Below are 17960 nucleotides of genomic sequence, written 5' to 3'. Positions count from 1 at the left end.
CAGGAAGAAGATTGGGTGAGACTATAACTTATGGACGACCTTTGAGCGACGCTAAAATGACCTTGAGAATGTCCACCTATATACTACGACTAAATGAGGGTTGTAAACCAGTGAGGAATTAAGATTATTATTTGCAGTTGATAGTCAGGGTTAGGAATTAGATATAGGTTTTTGATCACGAACTGATATCAGCTATAATGCCAAAACTATATTTAGCCAAATGAATTGATTAATTTCGCGCCCAAATTCAGAACCTGTTATCGTAAATCTGATTGGCTCATCTATAAATTATAGTCTCACCGAAGATTGAACTATGAATGAAAATAAATAAAAACTAGAAGACTATTTACTATGAAGAATACCACCTGTGATTAACACTTTGTTTTGAAACCTACTATTTTGTAGCTTTGTGCAATCGATCATTTTTATACCTCTAAACCAACCAAATCTCAGTAGTACATATACAACTAATAGAAAAAAGACTAAGACATACATTTAATTTTTTCATCATGATGATGACCACGACGAGAAGACTGCACGAGTTGTTGTGGTTGGGATGATTGTTGATTTGTAATTAAATGATCATTACCATTATTATTGTTGTTATTATTAACAGCAGCAGTAGTATTATTGATGGAATTTTGATCACTTCCAGAAAATTTTAATAGATTCCAATCAAAAATAAAATCATAAGTAAAACCTTCACGTTGGAATAGTCCACGAAATAAATTTCTTAAATAAGAATAATCCGGTTGGTTATCAAAACGCATTCCACGACAATAGTTAAGGTAGACAGCCATTTCAACTGTAGAGAACATAAAAAGCATCAAGAAGATGGTGAAGTTGAAAATAATAAACAGTTTAACAAATAAAAGAATTTAATTGATCATATCAGGAAGCAGTTAAATAAAGGAAGTAGTATTATCTAAGTTTGTATATAACGGGATTTATAAACATCTAGAGTAGTCAAACACAAAATTTATAGTGAGTAAATGAATAAATATAATTGTGACTGGCAGGATAATTTTATAAGTACGTTTTTCCGAAGCCAAATCCAACTCAAACCTTCCAATGATACTCCGAGGGTCGTGGGATTTGCCTCATAAATGGTCAATGAACAGCGAACTAACCACTTCCTCCGTCAGAAAACCGGATTAATTGTTTTAAACTCATAGTGGGCAATCGACCGTGTCTATGTATATGAGTAAGTTTTGACCTGTGAATCTTAAACATGCGTGTAACGCATACTTGCACCAAAAGTCTAAGGAGTGTTATTCATGTTCATATACATACTATGGAACGCACGGGACTTGCTTTTATATGTTTCATGTAAAAATATGAAATGTATCCCATTAACCACACAACCTAGTGTTCTCATAACTATCAAAGCATCATTGTTTATGTGTATGCCTAGAGTTCACGAGACCCGAGTTGTGTAGTGTTAATTTACTTGCACTGTATATTTGACAGAAGAATCAACACCCACAATATCCTCTAAGTAGTGTCAAATCTAGTCTTTGAGTCCTTAGAGGGGTTTCTGCCTGTTTCCCTCCATAAAACATATCCTAGACCGTGTATGTGTGACACCATGTGTCAATGAATCAAATGCCCAAAAGACGCAATCTGACTCACCTAGAAAGCTTCACTATAATTCAAGGTCTGAAAGGGCATGCCACTGAATACATTTAACCACAAAATCTACACAGTAAGTCAGTGTTCATCTTATATCATCAAGCACAGCAATCAAATGTGATACCATGTTGCTTAATACTATTTGAATATTATTCTATGGCTACTGGCAAACAATAAGTAGTTAGAAGTCTTATTAGGCATTTCTCACGATGAAGGACGACCCTCCAGACAAAATAGGTGAGATCTCAATTCAACATTACAAATCGTAAGAGGTGCTAAACTCGTAACAAAAATAATAAAAACGAACAGAAAAAAGGTTCTCATTATTTAACAAGAAGTCGATAAATATATCCTGGATGTTGGTATTAAGTATTGCCTGGAGACGCGTGCCAAAATAAGTTCTACATTTGGACGTTGCATATCTACAATTCCACTCCCATTCATTATTCAAAATATGATGAAACCTTGTGTTCTTTTTTGATGAGTACCCCACTTACTAGTATTAGATCAACTAAAACTTGTTGTACATCAGCTATTAGGAAGACCCTAATCTAACCGCTACTTAGAAGTTGTAGTCAGTCTTGTTTATTGTAGTAACTGAATAAAGCTATATTAGCTGGAAAGTCTGCACCTTTAAGTCCTACTATGCCAGGTAGGTTGGATGGCTAATAGTCAAACTGGAAATGGTAAAATATAGTCTATGGAAAAGCCATAATGCTAACTATTTAAGGATGTTTCCTTCACAAAATCAATATAGGTAGGAATGTTGCCTTCCCATAATGGAAGGTTAGAAAAAGTTGACCTTAACAATATCATACCTCACCTTGCTACATAGAATTTCGTCGCCTGCGGTATCCCCATAGAATTATAGAGTAAACTTCTGGCTGTCCTTTGAACACTAAGCTCATGGTCTCAGATCACCAAGACCACGGCAAACGAAGTTTCTTTTTCAAGTTCCCAAAAAATAAGCAGCCACAAATTAAAGATTTTCCCCATACTTTTAAAAGCATTTGGGATAATCTTGTTCGCAATAAAACCACATCATGTTCTTTTCAAACTTATCATTTTAACAATTAAAATATAAACTTATTCAGACAGCTGAATTAAAAAAAGCAACTTCAAAATAATGTACCTGGATAACCTTCACATAAAACTTCCACGGGTGTTTGCATCTTCTTTTCGCTGATACGTTCATATTTTTGACGTTTAGTGCCAGCCTTTAAGCCTTGCCATGGAAGACTACCACGTAAGAAATACATTAACACATAACCAAGTGATTCCATATCATCTCGACGAGCTTGTTCTGGAGATATGGAGTAAAACAACAGACATAATACTGAGGCAGATGGACAATTTAACAAGAATAAGCAAAAGCTAAGTTATAGTAATTAATAGCTTAATGGAAAATATCGTTTATAAAACTGGTTCACAGTGACGTTAACTACGAACGCCATTAAATGAGCCTTTGAAATTCAAATTAGATACCTGACAACCAGTTATAAATGTTCATAATATTCTCAGGATACTAATGACGTTCAACAGTAAGTATTCGCTTAACTGTACCTACGTTACACGGAGAATTGATTGAACTTATCCCATATGTGTAAACTGGTTTAAAAGGTAAGCTCTGTGAACTTAAATAATAAGATAGAAAGTATATTTCTTGAAAGGATTTTGGTTAAGCAAATAAGTCAGTAAGAATACAAAACAACTAAGAAATAGCGAAGTATATAATGTAATCTCTAAGTGTATATTCAATTCATTAACCATCAAGAATGAACTTTTATCAAAATTCATCAGTTGAACACTAACAAACGAACGACTGTATTCCTTATAACTTCCTCCTACTATAAGAAAGTTAAGATGCTAAACCAAGCAGGAAATGTCATAAAAGAAAACACTATTATTCCAAACCAAAAAGCCAATAACAGTAATCACAATGTTAAAAATGGCTCAGAATAGAATGAAACAGACATTTAGTATAACATTCCACAAGACTTAAAAATACCGTACAGTTAAGTTCATGTTGTCTATAATTCAACATCAACATGAATCAAAAATTGATATGATTCGAAGTTTATTGAACTAGATTTAACAAAACATTTGATTTTTTCTTTTCCATCAAAAGATAAAATTAACAATAGTATGAATTGGTGAATATGAAAATACACTCTAAGTAGGGGTAACTATGATAAATACATCCAAGTTTCTATTCCACATATCTGAATAAGTTCAGACAATCAGATAAGGAAAAAAAAGGGACAGAAAATTCAAAATAATCACAATAATAAAAAAAAAACTCTGTAAGTCAAGAACGTAATCCGAATCAAATTTACTAATCAAAACGAAACTTGTACAAAATTGTTTATCGTTCCTCTATTTTTTTAAGGTGAAAATTTCTGAATATAACAGAGATGATAAATAAATAATAACAATAATAATAATAATATTGGAATGGTACATACTACACCTATATGTTCATTGTTTACAACATAAGTCATTAATAAATAAATCAGTTCTGTGAAGAAGAAGAATAATAATAACATTAAATAACACTGAGGTATTATGAAGTGAATTTACCCTATAAATTAATTTTATTGTAAGTGATATGAATGTTTCTAACAGTTTAGTTTTATTTCATAAACAATTTTCACAGTAGAAATGACGTATTACATTTCTGAGTTATGTGATTGTACATATGCATATTATTTAATTGAGTGTAATGTAATAGACCATTTTATTTTATATAGAGAGCAATCTATAAGAAAATTTATATGCTCACATAAGTAATATAACAAAGTACATAAACAATATAGATACTACCCAATTACCACTTAGTTCATAATTATGAATATATGTTTTGCAGAATAATAATCTTAAATTGTTTTACAGGAGAACCAGGCACCATTTATGCTCTGTATAGCTTAAATTAAAAATCATTCACAGTCTGAAAATATCTCATCAACCTGACACATGCAGTACGACAAAGGAAGGAGATTATTAATTGTCATGATATAAAAAAAGTTACAACAGTTATCTATCTGTCGATTATGAACTGATAAATAATAATAATAATAAATTCAGTGACAGAATCGTTCTTTTATCACTGATTTTCTGGTTTATTTTGAACAGAAACAGCTGTCATACGAATGTATATGAATACATGAACAAGTGGATACGTGCATAGAAGATATCAGTAGACAATTCTATAAGACCCTGCATAAAATGATTTCTAAATAGAATTATATATATATATATATATATATATATATATATATATATAAAACCGAAAATATATTGATACATCTATCATCACCATCATATCTAGATCGTAAAATAAGTAAAATTTAATCGATTGACCAGATGTCGGGAAGAATTCAAATCTATATAATTAATATACGGGTTTTGTAGAGATTGTTGAATTCTATATAATTAACATCGCCGATTGACCTTAGCTAGATAACCATTAGAGATTAAGAAGCATTGGACAGCTTTTTCGTCCTAGTGTACCAATGCTGAACAGTGTGTACTTACCTATCAAAAGCAATCGAAGATAGTTAAGCAATATAGTGAATCGATTTCAATTAAACAATAAACTACTGAGTATTAACGTAGTAGTCTAAAAGTTAGGTGCCCATCGTAAGAAATAATGTAGGGGTTCGACCCTTGGTTTGTTCGTAGATGAGTGCTGGTGATGAATTACAATGCTGACTGGCTTTTAGTGATTATCCAGCTGGACTCACGTCATAGTGTATATATATATATATATATATATATATATATATATATATTAGTTTCCTGTTAATAAAAAGTGCTGTGATAGAAAGAAAAGTCAAAATTCAATTGATTTACTCATTATGTGTTTTGTTCAACATTACTTCCGTTCCGATTCAATGTGATGATCATTCAGTGTAGTAGTTGTTTTGTCTTTTCATATGATATTTTATTTTGTATAATATACAGTATTCTCATATTTAATTGACATGAACTATGCTTAGTATGTGATTCGTTATAATTGTAATTACTTTTTCATTTATGTGATTTCATCCTAATTATTAATCAAAGTGTGCGTACAATCAATATATAAATGAGTGTATTTTCGACTAGGGTCGTCGTGCTTTGGAATTAATAAATCTTCATTTATACGAGTCTTTGTGTTCTTACTCTAGCGCCGTGGGTCAGTCAGTCAGTAACAACGTAGAACTTCGTACGTACGTACATCAGTTCGAGTTGCCACACCACATTAGCACAGAGATGCAGTGGTCGATTCAAATCCCATAGTGGTAGAGGTAATAAGAGTATAAGCAGTAATCGGGAACATTAGTGTTTGAAGATGTTATTTAAAGAGTATAATTCAGTGTAATAAATTTGGAAAGAGGAAAGAAGAGACAAAAAGAATTCAGAAGATTAGAATTTGGGAGAACACAAAGAGTGGATGCACCTGCGCCATTGGAAACGATTTTGAGCCATGTCATTCAGGGTCTCTAACCATCGGTTGCTATCATCTCGTGGTCCCCAACCAGGTAGTCTACACCTACCAACATAACTCAGTCCACTTGTCAGTGACTTCATGGACTTGTGCCATGTTTTGGTCTGGCCGCCCCTAGCATTCTTCTAACCTACTCCTATACCACTGAACATAGCACGTCGAGGCAGTCGGTTGTTGGACATACGTAACACGTGTCCCACCATCTCAACTGATGAAGTTTCACTACGTCATCAATTGATTTGCCATCCTTACCTAGTACCCGTTTCCTGACAACTGTGTTACTTACTCGATAGTCCCAGGATATACGAGCAATATTTCGAAGACACCTATGACCAAATACTAGTAAACTACGAATATCTCTACTCTAACCGGCCATGTTTCACTGCCATAAAGTAGGACGAAACGAACTGCTCAGCAGTAAACACGTCCTTTGGTTGCTAGACGGATATCTCGCCTACGTCATAAATGATGCAAGTTGGTAAAAGCTAGTCGAGCCTTCTATATCCGTGCTGAGATTCCGTCACACACCAGACCACAAGGGCTGATGAGACTCCCAAGATAAGTGAAGCAGTCGACACACTCAACAACTTCACTCCCTATCATTAGTTCGGGTGTCAATGCAACCCAATCCTGAAGCAACATTTTGCATTTCGAGGGGGGAGAATCGCATCCCGAACATGCTTGCATTGTTGTTTAGAGTGGTCAGAAGACTCTGCATTTTGTCAGTGTCTTCACCAAATAGAACTATGTCATCTGCATATTCTAAGTCAACGAGTGAATCTTCTGGCAGAAGTTCAACCCCTGGAAATCTAGACGAGGAAAGTGTTATCTCTAAAAGTACGTCGATGACAAAGTTGAACAAGAATGGAGAGAGTGGACAGCCCTGACGAACACCACTTGAGGTAATCAATTCTGATGACAGTTCGCCATAAGCTCTCACTCTACCAGTTGTGTTCGAGTAGAGAGCCCTTATAAGGTTAACGTACTTCTTTAGTACTCCTTTCAGTGACAAACCAGCCTGATTTTCTCTAGTCTGCTCTTCACGAACTTTGGTTAAGCGTCGAAGTATTATTGAAGCTAATATTTTAGATACTATATTTGTCAAACTGATTCCTCTGTGATTGTCACAAGAGGACTTTTGTCCTTTCTTAAAAACTGGCACAATCAGTGATTGAGACCAGTCAGATGGGATTACGTCCAGTTCCCAAATTCTACCTAAGACCTCAGTTAATCTCACTGCTAATACTGGACCACCATCCTTAAAAATCTCAGGAGTAAACCTGTCAGGGCCTGCTGCTGTCCCTCGCTTCAGATTTCCTATGGATTTTTCAACTTCGTAAAGAGTCGGAGGACCTAAATTAACTTGCCATTCGGGTTGACTGGAGATCGTGGGAAACCGAAGTGTGACTGAAGGCCAGTTGAACTGATCCCTAAAGTGTTCTGCCCATCGATCCAATCTCCTGGATTGAGAATGAATAATATGTCCATCTTTCTCTGAGATTGTTTCGCTAACGGCCGGGTTCCTAATTCCGGTTTCCTTAACGAGTCTGAACAATTGTCTGCTATTACCTATTGCCGCTGCCTTTTTCATCTCTCTTGCTTTCGCTACCCACCACTGTTCGCGATCATTGCGTAGGCTTCTTTTCAGCTTGTGCCTAAGCTGACTTCGCTCTTCATTATGTTCAGAGTCAGGTGGAATGAGTTTCCAAGCATCTATCAGTGCGATAGATGCTGTTGAGATCCAGTGTTTCTCCCTAACCTTACGGTTTACCTTACTAGCAGATATCACTGCTGTTTCCACAGCTTTTCGGATATCGTTCCATGCTATCTCGGGGTGGGCATCACATACATGGCTGCCTAACTGTTTTCCTAGTTGTTCCTGAAATATACTCTTAGCTTGACTATCATTAGGTAGGCCCCTAAGAGGTTTACTTGCAGCGTCTTTCCTACGTCCAGTAAGACGCAGACAGATACGCCCTCGTACTAGAGCATGATCTGAATCTAAGCATGTGCTCCAGAATGAGCGACAGTCTTCTATTGAGCCCCTCTATCGGTGGCTGATAGCGATGTGATCTATTTGGGTCCAACGTTGGAACGAATTAGGGGGTCGCCATGTGAAAAGATGTTTTTCCTTATGCTTAAAGTTAGTATTTGCAAGGAACAGGCGGTTATCTGAGCACAGCTGCAACAGACGGTCGCCATTATCTGTTCTTTGAGCCACGATGCTATAAGATCCACCCAGGTATCTTTCCCTATCGCCTAGTTTACCTACTTGAGCATTAAAGTCACCGGCCATTATTACTACATCCGAGCGCCTAGCTTTTCGGAGAAGGTGGGAGAGCTTTCTGTAAAACTCATCTTTTACATCCTCTGCGCTGCAGTCAGTGGGAGAATAGGCAGAGACGACGAAGAGGCAACAATCAGCGACGACCAGATATAACAAGTGGCATTCAACTAGCAAGTTATAACAAAAAGTTTGCCTTAAGTATCATAGTTTATAACCGCAAGTAAAGTTACAATGTGCGTACAATAAGTCATCTCATTCATACTTTATATTGGAATAATAATGGAAAGCTCTTAGCATTTGCTGACAATGATACATGACTGTGAACGGATAAGTTTCAGTTTATACATCAATCAAATTATATCATTTATAGATGCTTTATGCAGTCAACATTTTCTTATCGGCTGCTTCCTCTTTAAAAATAGCAATAGTTTTATCATGTTCAGTGTGTGCATGACGATCAAGCATAAGAATAAAAATAAATGTAAAGTCACCAGTCTAGAATTAATTGAGCAGGAGTGATAAGTGGTTACAGAATGTGACGTTCGCTTGTTCCTAGATTTAAACTTTGAACTCATATCGATTTACTTATGTTTAGGTGTGTGTATGTGTGCATAATTTAAAGCCGATTACAACAAGTAACCATGACGTAATTTGTTGACACTATATGAAAAACAGAACATGAAGAAATGCCACATGTGTTTTTGAAGATAAAAATGAAAAATTCATACGATAATTTATCTCTTACCTATCCCCAAATGTGTATTGATACTAGCATATCGAGCCGTCCCAGTAAGATTTTTATTCTCTCGATATGGTATATGTTGACGTGTTCGACTGTCGCGATATTTTTTTGCCAATCCAAAATCAATTAAATAGACGAGGTTGCCACGTTTACCCAAACCCATAAGAAAATTATCCGGTTTAATGTCTCTGGATAAAAAATTTTGTAAAAACAAAACACAAAATATTAAACATATCTATGACTACCCCCTTCAAAAAAATCCTAAAAACAAATAGAATAAACCAATATATTATAAGGCTTTAAGGTACATTTGTTCAGGATGAATTACACAGGAATGACTATGAATCAATAAAGTTTGAAACACTCGGGAACTCTTAACCCAGACGTAAGCTTCAATGTACTGGCTGCTGAGTATAGTAAAGTACTCGCTTATGTTCAGTGAACAAAAGAAAGTTCAAAGAGATACTAAATTTTATTTACATGACAAAGAAACCATAAATATGAATAGTGCACCAAATTTTATATTGACGTTGAATCGACTAAGCTGTCTCTTATTTCCTAATATATATGATATTCGACTGATGAAAATTATCTTTTATTTTATATACTTGTAATCTGTGAAGAGAGAAGAATCAAGCTTCTATATTTTTTTTTTATTGAGATCATGAACCGATTGATGTTAGACCACCACCTTTGGAAACCTGGATCACTGGACGGCCGTTTCGTCCTGTTGTGGGACTCCTCAGCAGTGCGCATCTACGATCCGGCTCGCGGGATTCGAACCCAGGGCCTTCGGTCTCGAGCGCGAACGCTTAACCAACTGGACCACTGAGCCGGCGTCCAATGGTGATAGTGTCTAACATCAACCAATCCACGAATATACGCGACCAACTTCCATTGTACTGAGGTAGACACCTGTCTCTACCCGACATGGATTAGCTCCACTGATCATGGCTTCTCACTAAAACTCCGAGAATTCCCTCACGAAGCTAGTCACTAGTGAGCACATGTTGATTACTAGTATAGGGGTTGTGGAGATTATTAAGTTCGCGCGCGAGACCAAAGGCCCTGGGTTCGAATCCCGCGAGCGGGATCGTGGATGCGCACTGCTGAGTAGTCCCACAATAGGACGAAACGGCCGTCCAGTGCTTCCAGGTTTCCAAAGGTGGTGGTCTAACATCAATCGGTTCATGATCTCAATCAAAAACTTAATAATCTCCACAACCCCTATACTTCTATATTTTGTTGAAAAAAAACGAGTAATTTTTAAGCATGATCTAAAAAAGGGGAACTTTGAAGATTGTTCAACAGTGGATTATTTTATACATACTTTTATTTGTCATTCAGTAAATGCTTGACTACGGTATTTCCATATTAGTCTAATTATATGCCTGAATTTAACTGTTGATCTATTTTTTAAGATTCATAAATTACGGTTAGTTGGTGATTTAAGTGTTTTTCAGTTTTGTACTATAGATGATATAATTATGCATAGATTGTGGTTTTCTATTTATAGTGTGTTGTCGTCTTATAATTAACATATATTATCATATGAGTTTTAGAGTTATAAACTTATTAAGTAAATCGGATTGCAACCCTCGTGTTCCGATTAGATAGATTGGGAGCAGCAAAAGTTTATCATAGGTTAATCATCATCAGCACAGGTGTAATATCTAGGGAAAAGTCATTAGTATAATTGATACAAAGAGGATTTAACAATTTAATGATCTTACTAACTGTCCAACTCTAGTTCATAACAGCAACAGAGAAAACCCTAATAATAATGAAAAGTAAATATTCTCTGAAAATCTGTGTGAAAAAAAACTTTCAGTAAACGTCTTTTCAATTATAACCCTTATAAATTATCAGCAAATAAAAAGTAATTAAGGCAATACAGTTTAAGAAGAGAGAATTAAGATTCAACTAGTACTTGTATATGATTATATCTAAATCCTTAAAAAAATTTGGATATTTAACCCACCAAAAAATAGACAAAGTAAACAACACAAAACTAGTTATATTACACAACGCTACAGAAGTTTACAAATTGATTGTTGATTAATGTATTCTAAATTTAACAAATTACAAAGATAAAAAAAATGTTAAGTCCATAATTTATAAGAGACTTATGTAATTTAACCATAAACTGTGTCACAATATTAATCCAGCCATTTACAACAAACGATCGTAATTAAAATAAATGAAGAGAAATAAATAAGAGAAACATAATTATTGTGAAACAGGTAGACAACATAAACAGTCGGTAAATATATTGCGATGGACTATATACTGATTACTTTGGTTTAATAGTTTATCCACCTATTGAAGGTTAAATAGAAAAGATGATATTAAATGCTTGGAAATTTAAAATATATTCAGGACAACTGAACACACAAATCTTTATTATATGGTCATATTGACGACTTAATTAATTTATAGAAAAATGTGACTGAGTATGATCTATTATAATATTAACGTGATTTTGATGAAAAACTTTGCAATAACATATATGAAATATTTTTCTAATAGTTGAGATCATGAGTTAATTGAAGTTAGACCAACATGGAAAACCTGGAAGCATTGGACAGTCGTATCGTCCTACTGTGGGACTCCTCAGCAGTGTGCATCCAAGAACCGCCTCGCGAGATTTGAACTCAAGACCTATTAGTCTCGCGTGCGAGCGCTTAACCATTAGATGACTGGACCGGCATCCAACGGTGTTAATGTCTAACTTTAATTATACAAATTACTATAATATCCACAAAACCCCTTCTGATATGAAATATTTATACTGTTGATTTATTTTGAAATAATATTTCTCATACATAGCATATAATGATGAGAATTTTTCAGTATTAGACATAGTTACTGATATTATAAGAACCTACCCTGGTAACACTGACTTATAATCCAGTGTGGTACTTTATTATTATATTTGTTTCTGTTTATCTTCTAATTTGTTCAATTGACCTTTTATTTTTCATATAAAATGTCTTAACAAGTATATGTGTGATCAGATTGTTCGGTATGTATTGCGCTAACATATATATATCACATAATACTGATAACCATCTTCTCATTGCATTATCGTAATTTATAAAAGGAACTAATTGTTTTAAACATCAATAAGTTGTTAAGTATAAAAAAGTTATAATATTTACTGAATGTTCAATCAATTATGGTGGCATAATAAAAAGTGATTTGTTTGATATGAAAAAGAAAATTATTCTGTTTTATTGATGAACGACAGTGAATATAAAGTTATAACAGATTAATCGTACAGTTATCGTTAGACCAGAATATATATTGGATTAATTGATTATTTCAACAACCGAACACAAATGAACAACGCATATCAAGTTGTTATGTAAATTGAGATTTATTTATTATTAGATGTTTATAGAGAAGAGATGAATATTTTTCTCTATAAACTGATTCGATACAAAAAAGAATTAATGAAAACTTAGGTAAACTGGATAGAGAGTATTGTTCCAGTGTCTACAACCAGTGTCTACAACGGAATCGGTATTACCTTGAGACTACTAATGAGTATGAATCCAATGGTCAACTTCTAGGCGATTTATGATTTTAAAAGAATAATATTTGAACGAACAATATTCTTTCCGATGAACTCTCTACACGTTTTACAATTATATACCCAAAATTAATAATCCGAAAAATGGCCAGGTTAAGGGGAAAATTCATCGTTAAAAGTTAAAGCATGTGAATTTGGATTGTCGAACAAAATAGAATAAAATTGTTAGTGTTGATATGACTGGTAAAGAATTTTAACTGGAATCAGCTTATATGTTAAGTTAAAATTTAAGATCCATGATCAGAAAAAATATGGGTCAGATAGGGTGAAAGAAATATTGACAATTGCAATTACAATTCGATCGAATATTTAGTAGAAGATGATATTGTGTGAAAAATTAGTAAGACATAATAAGGTGGAATGAATGCGAAGTGAATGAATCATGTATTGGGGAGATTATTAATGATGTTTAACCAATAGTAATAATAATACAAAGATTATAAGCAAAGATGGATAGTGGCTAGCAATGGAATCCAGGACGTGCGTTTCGCCCTATTTGGGATTCGCCAGCCAGATGTACCTGATAAGTGGACAACGCGATTGCCTTTGAAGCGAACGGTGCTGTGTTCGAGTCCCAGAGTGAACTTCAACTCTGAGATGTGGGTGCATCCAGCTGACGAGGCCCAGATAGGACGAGACACGCTCTCTGGATTCCACTGCTGGCCATAATCCATCTCTGCTTATAATGCATGTGATTTAAGGCAATATCGAGGCAATCCGCATAGGATGCACATATGCCAGTAAGAGACTGATAGATTGCAATCCTAAACGTCAATGGAAAATTCAAGTAAACAATACCAAGTGCATTTAAATAATACAAAAATTTGTAAATAAAGAGAACAGAGACAATTACATTGGACTACGAAAGGTAGTAAGTGCAGTAGTCAGATTACGTCATTCAATAGTTAACATTTATGATTCAGGATAATCTTCAATGTCTTCAGTTTCTTACCTCGGGCGTTACCAGAATTTCGTTAACTGAAATCGGTAACTGTATCACAGGCTCAACAAAACACGTCACACAACGATACATTATATGCTGGGAGATATAACACTTGATGGGTTTGATTTATTATTATCATAATTATTATTATTTATTCCGAAGGCTTTTAGCTCCGGGAACAATAATACTTAGTTCTACGTGGAATTGTAACGAAACTATTACAACAACACCCATCTCATAAACCTATGGTCATCGTAATCGAAGGCCAAAACTAATAGATATTTATAAACGTATTCTTCAACAGAACATGCCGTTGCTTCGCATATACAACAGTTATCAATTCAGATTATTCAGATAACATTAAAACCATTACATAAAAACAATATGAAAAAAAATATTTGAGTACAAATACTTTACGTTACATAAAATGAAGCTGAGTTATTCAAGAATAAATAGATAAGCTGGTAAATATTATTGAATCCTGAATAATTAACCAACTGATGTTCTTAACAATCTGCTTAGGTATTTTCCCAGGTAATTAATATTACTAATCGTTGTATGGCTCGGCGTTTACTCTTTAACATGTAAACTATGGCATCAATGATTTTTAGTATACACATTCATTGATTATACTCGAAACAGATTGATCTCATCTGTGTTACCATTAGAAACCACGGAGTACTGGGGACATTGGATTATCATCACGCTACACCATAAATTGACTAAGGTTGAAACTGTACCATCGGATGTTGGCTAAGAAGTTTTAATGACTAAGCATTCCCCGTGAGATCTGAAGATCCTGTGCTATATTACTGGTGAGGTTGCAGGCGCGTACTGTTCAAAACATTCACATTAGGATCAAACAATTTCCCAGTCCTCACCGATTTTTGATGGTACCTCAATTTAAGTCATTTTATGACAAGTGCAACCTGCAGATTGAATCGAACTCCAAAAGTTGCATATATCCATTTAAAGTTTTGTAAGCGAAAAGTTAAACTTCTTTAAAATGAACTGGATCACATTTAAAAATGGATTGAGTAATACCACTTTCACATTATAACAATAAATTAGCCATTATATTAAAGTAAAAAGCCGTAAAAAAAGCATTACACATTTCAATATTAAAGTTAGGTCGTTTTAGGAAAAAACCACAGATTGTAATCAACTATTCATGGCTGAGCTGTAGTAACAGAAGGATTCTATAAGTCAGTTTCAAGAAAGAAACAAAACAAAACAACAAAAATCACCACATAAACAATCATAGGTCTTAAAACATTCTGGTCGGACTCAATTGCTATGCTAGCCATGAGCATATAAACATTGAAATATTTCAGCGAATCTCATTTCTGACTTTATAAACACAGTGCAGTTAATAATAATAATAATAAATAATAGACTTTCTCATCATTTTTATTTTTTGTGTTATGTTAAATAATCACACAGAAGTATCGATAATACTTTCTTGTTTTGTCCTAATAGAACTATTGTGTAACATTTGTCTCAATATTTTCACTTTGACCTTTAAGTTATCAAAACTTAAATGACGTGTTAGTATACAATAATCTCGAATCAGTTAAAAAAAAAACCGGACAAAATAACCACATACAACATATATCCACTAGGTTTTCAAACACATTATTTGTGTCACTGACTGTAGGTTCGAACCGTATCGAATAGGTACAAACTACTTTGTTGGGGTGAGATCAGTGCAATAGCCGCAAATCAGTGATCGGGGACGTTGAGCGATCAAGGTTTGAATTGATCCCAATGAAGCAGGTGAATTCAGTCTTTATCTTGGTCGGCATCTTGAGTTGAATCATATTCTCAATGTTTAGCCTTTCTCACTGTCATTGATAACACAATTATTTCTACTACAATACAACTGAGAGGGGTCAAAACTAATCACTGACTGTTATTTTGATCCATTATATAATTGCTAATTATTATTTAATTTCACTTTTAAATTTACTAAAAGAAAAATCACAATATTGACACTATTCCTTATTAGTGTCTAACTAACTGGATTACTTTGGCCACAAAATTTTAAAATCTCATTTTCTCACAATAAAAGTGCATTGTTGCATACATGAATTTGAGGGTGAGAAAAACACAATTAATTTGAAAGTGATGACCATTGTATCATATAATGTACTATTCAAATTCTTATCAACAAACGCACACACACACACAGAGAGATGATGAAGCCTATCAACGTACACTCTAAAAATCGATAATTTTGTCATAGTATACATATATATATCATATAAACGACAAATAATTTTGAAAACTAAATAATTAATTTCGGTAAAAATCACATGGTTTATTTTTACTTTAAAAGAAAGAGGAATGAAAATAAAGTCAGGAAATTATCAAATGATACTATTTGATCAAGCTATCTAATATAATTTCCTTCAGGATAGTTCACGTCAATAAGAATGTACTCGACAGACAATAATTGACAAGGAATAGAAAACAGAACTAGTCTTATGTCTATATTATAAGATAATCTACACAGACTATTTAATTGCCAAGACGACTACAAGGGGCATTTCCTGGAGTTCTAAGTGAGAAGCCGTGACCAGTGGAGTTCAACAGGGTCTGATGTGAGATAGTACCTCACTGATGAAGTTAAACATTAACACTGTTGAATGCCGGTTTAGTGGTCTAGAAGTTAAGCGCTCGCGCGCGAGACTGATAGGCCCCGGGTTCGAATTTCGCGAGGCGGGGTCGCGGGCGCGCACTGTTGAGGAGTCCCACAGTAGGCCGAAACGGCCGTCCAGTGCTTCCAGGTTTTTCATGTTGGTCTAACTTCAATTGACTCATTAAATCAACTATTAAATTACTATAATATACACAAAACCCCTCTCTGATTAACATTTAATTCTGATCCGTTTAAATGACAGAAGATAATCGCGACGAAAAAAATAGGTATTATATTAAACAAGGTGGTTTATCGCCTTGAAATACAGGTATAGGTGTATCGACACTCGGAAAACGTTTGTTTTAAGTATCTCTAAAATAGTGGTTACCAAAATACATCACATATCCAAGGGAACCTATAAAAAACTGACATACGAGGGGGAGGCAACTGGAGTTTCGTTCATGTATTTGTCAATAAATAAAAAAATATTTAGTAGTGCGTGCACATGCTTGTACTAAGTTTACTCAGAGATTAAGGTTATGTATAAAAATATTACGGAAAGCAATAGCATGTTAATTATTGATCAAGCAATAGTTTTGTACTTAGTGAGATTGGTTTACAGGTCACTTTGGTAATCTTCATGAAACTCGAGTTAAGGGATGACAGAACTGTTCAAAATATTAACCTTTTCAAATGAAGAATTACACAAATATCGGCAACATACAACGGGATTTGTTTTCTTTCCATTATATTATCCAACCCGAAATAGCTAAGTGGACAAAGTTGTGGAGATTGAAACGAACGTTACTGCATTTTAAGTCCCAGAGTGAACATCAACTCTAGCTGACGAGTCCCGAATAGGACAAGACATGCTTCCTGGACTCCACTGCTAGCCACTATCGATCTCTGTTTGTAATGCTTGTAATTTAAGGCAATATCAAGGCAATCCGCATGGGATGCACATATGCCAGCAAGAGACTGATCAATTGCAGTCCTAAACATCAATGGGAAGATTGGAACAACTAATACAGAAATGAAGGGACTTAATTAGATTAGACACAGAAATATATATATACGTTGAGCACAGATAATCCTCTCCAATGTGTAATATTTCTTTGTTGTAACTGGAGTCAACTTTAAGAAAAGGAATATGTATATACATGTAAACAAGTGAACATAATCTTCAAGATGTAATGATAATAATAATAATAATTTACGGCGGGACTATGTTGACAGAAAGAAAATATGCAAGGTATTTACAGTATTTTTGCTTTGACAGAAAAAAACACAACAACAAAAGAACTTGTGATAATTAAATCACTTTTTATATAAGATAAAATGAAAATAATAGTAACATAAATAGTTAGCATAGTTTACAAGCCAATTAATGTATATTTCTAAATAACTAAAAGAAGTGATGAGATCCACATGGAATTGACCACAGCGGGAGATGATGATGAAAATGATTATAATGTTGGGCAATAATAAATTAAGATTTTTAAAAAGTCTGATAATCCACGATAATAATGATTTCTAGAAATAAGTATAATTTAAATCCAGAAACAGTCAGTGAAAAGTAACGTGACAACGGCTGATTCAAGTGTATATCAGTCAGTTACAATCAACGTAGA

General features: G+C 34.2%; 1 protein-coding gene across 1 annotated transcript in view; it reads right to left on the bottom strand.

The window, feature by feature from the left end:
• Positions 1-17960, bottom strand: part of CSNK1D (Casein kinase I isoform delta) — a 47431-nt gene that overhangs the window by 2954 nt on the left and 26517 nt on the right. Inside the window, exons 5-7 of the mRNA XM_012937823.3 lie at positions 9154-9338; positions 2765-2935; positions 494-805 (exon numbers count right to left, since the gene is read on the bottom strand). Coding sequence (XP_012793277.1) covers positions 494-805; positions 2765-2935; positions 9154-9338 — 668 coding nt within the window. The remainder of the gene's footprint in view (positions 1-493; positions 806-2764; positions 2936-9153; positions 9339-17960) is intronic.

Source organism: Schistosoma haematobium, chromosome 6 (assembly GCF_000699445.3).
Source record: "Schistosoma haematobium chromosome 6, whole genome shotgun sequence".
NCBI classification, from domain to species: Eukaryota; Metazoa; Platyhelminthes; class Trematoda; order Strigeidida; family Schistosomatidae; genus Schistosoma; species Schistosoma haematobium.
This window is presented reverse-complemented; position numbering and strand designations above follow the sequence as displayed.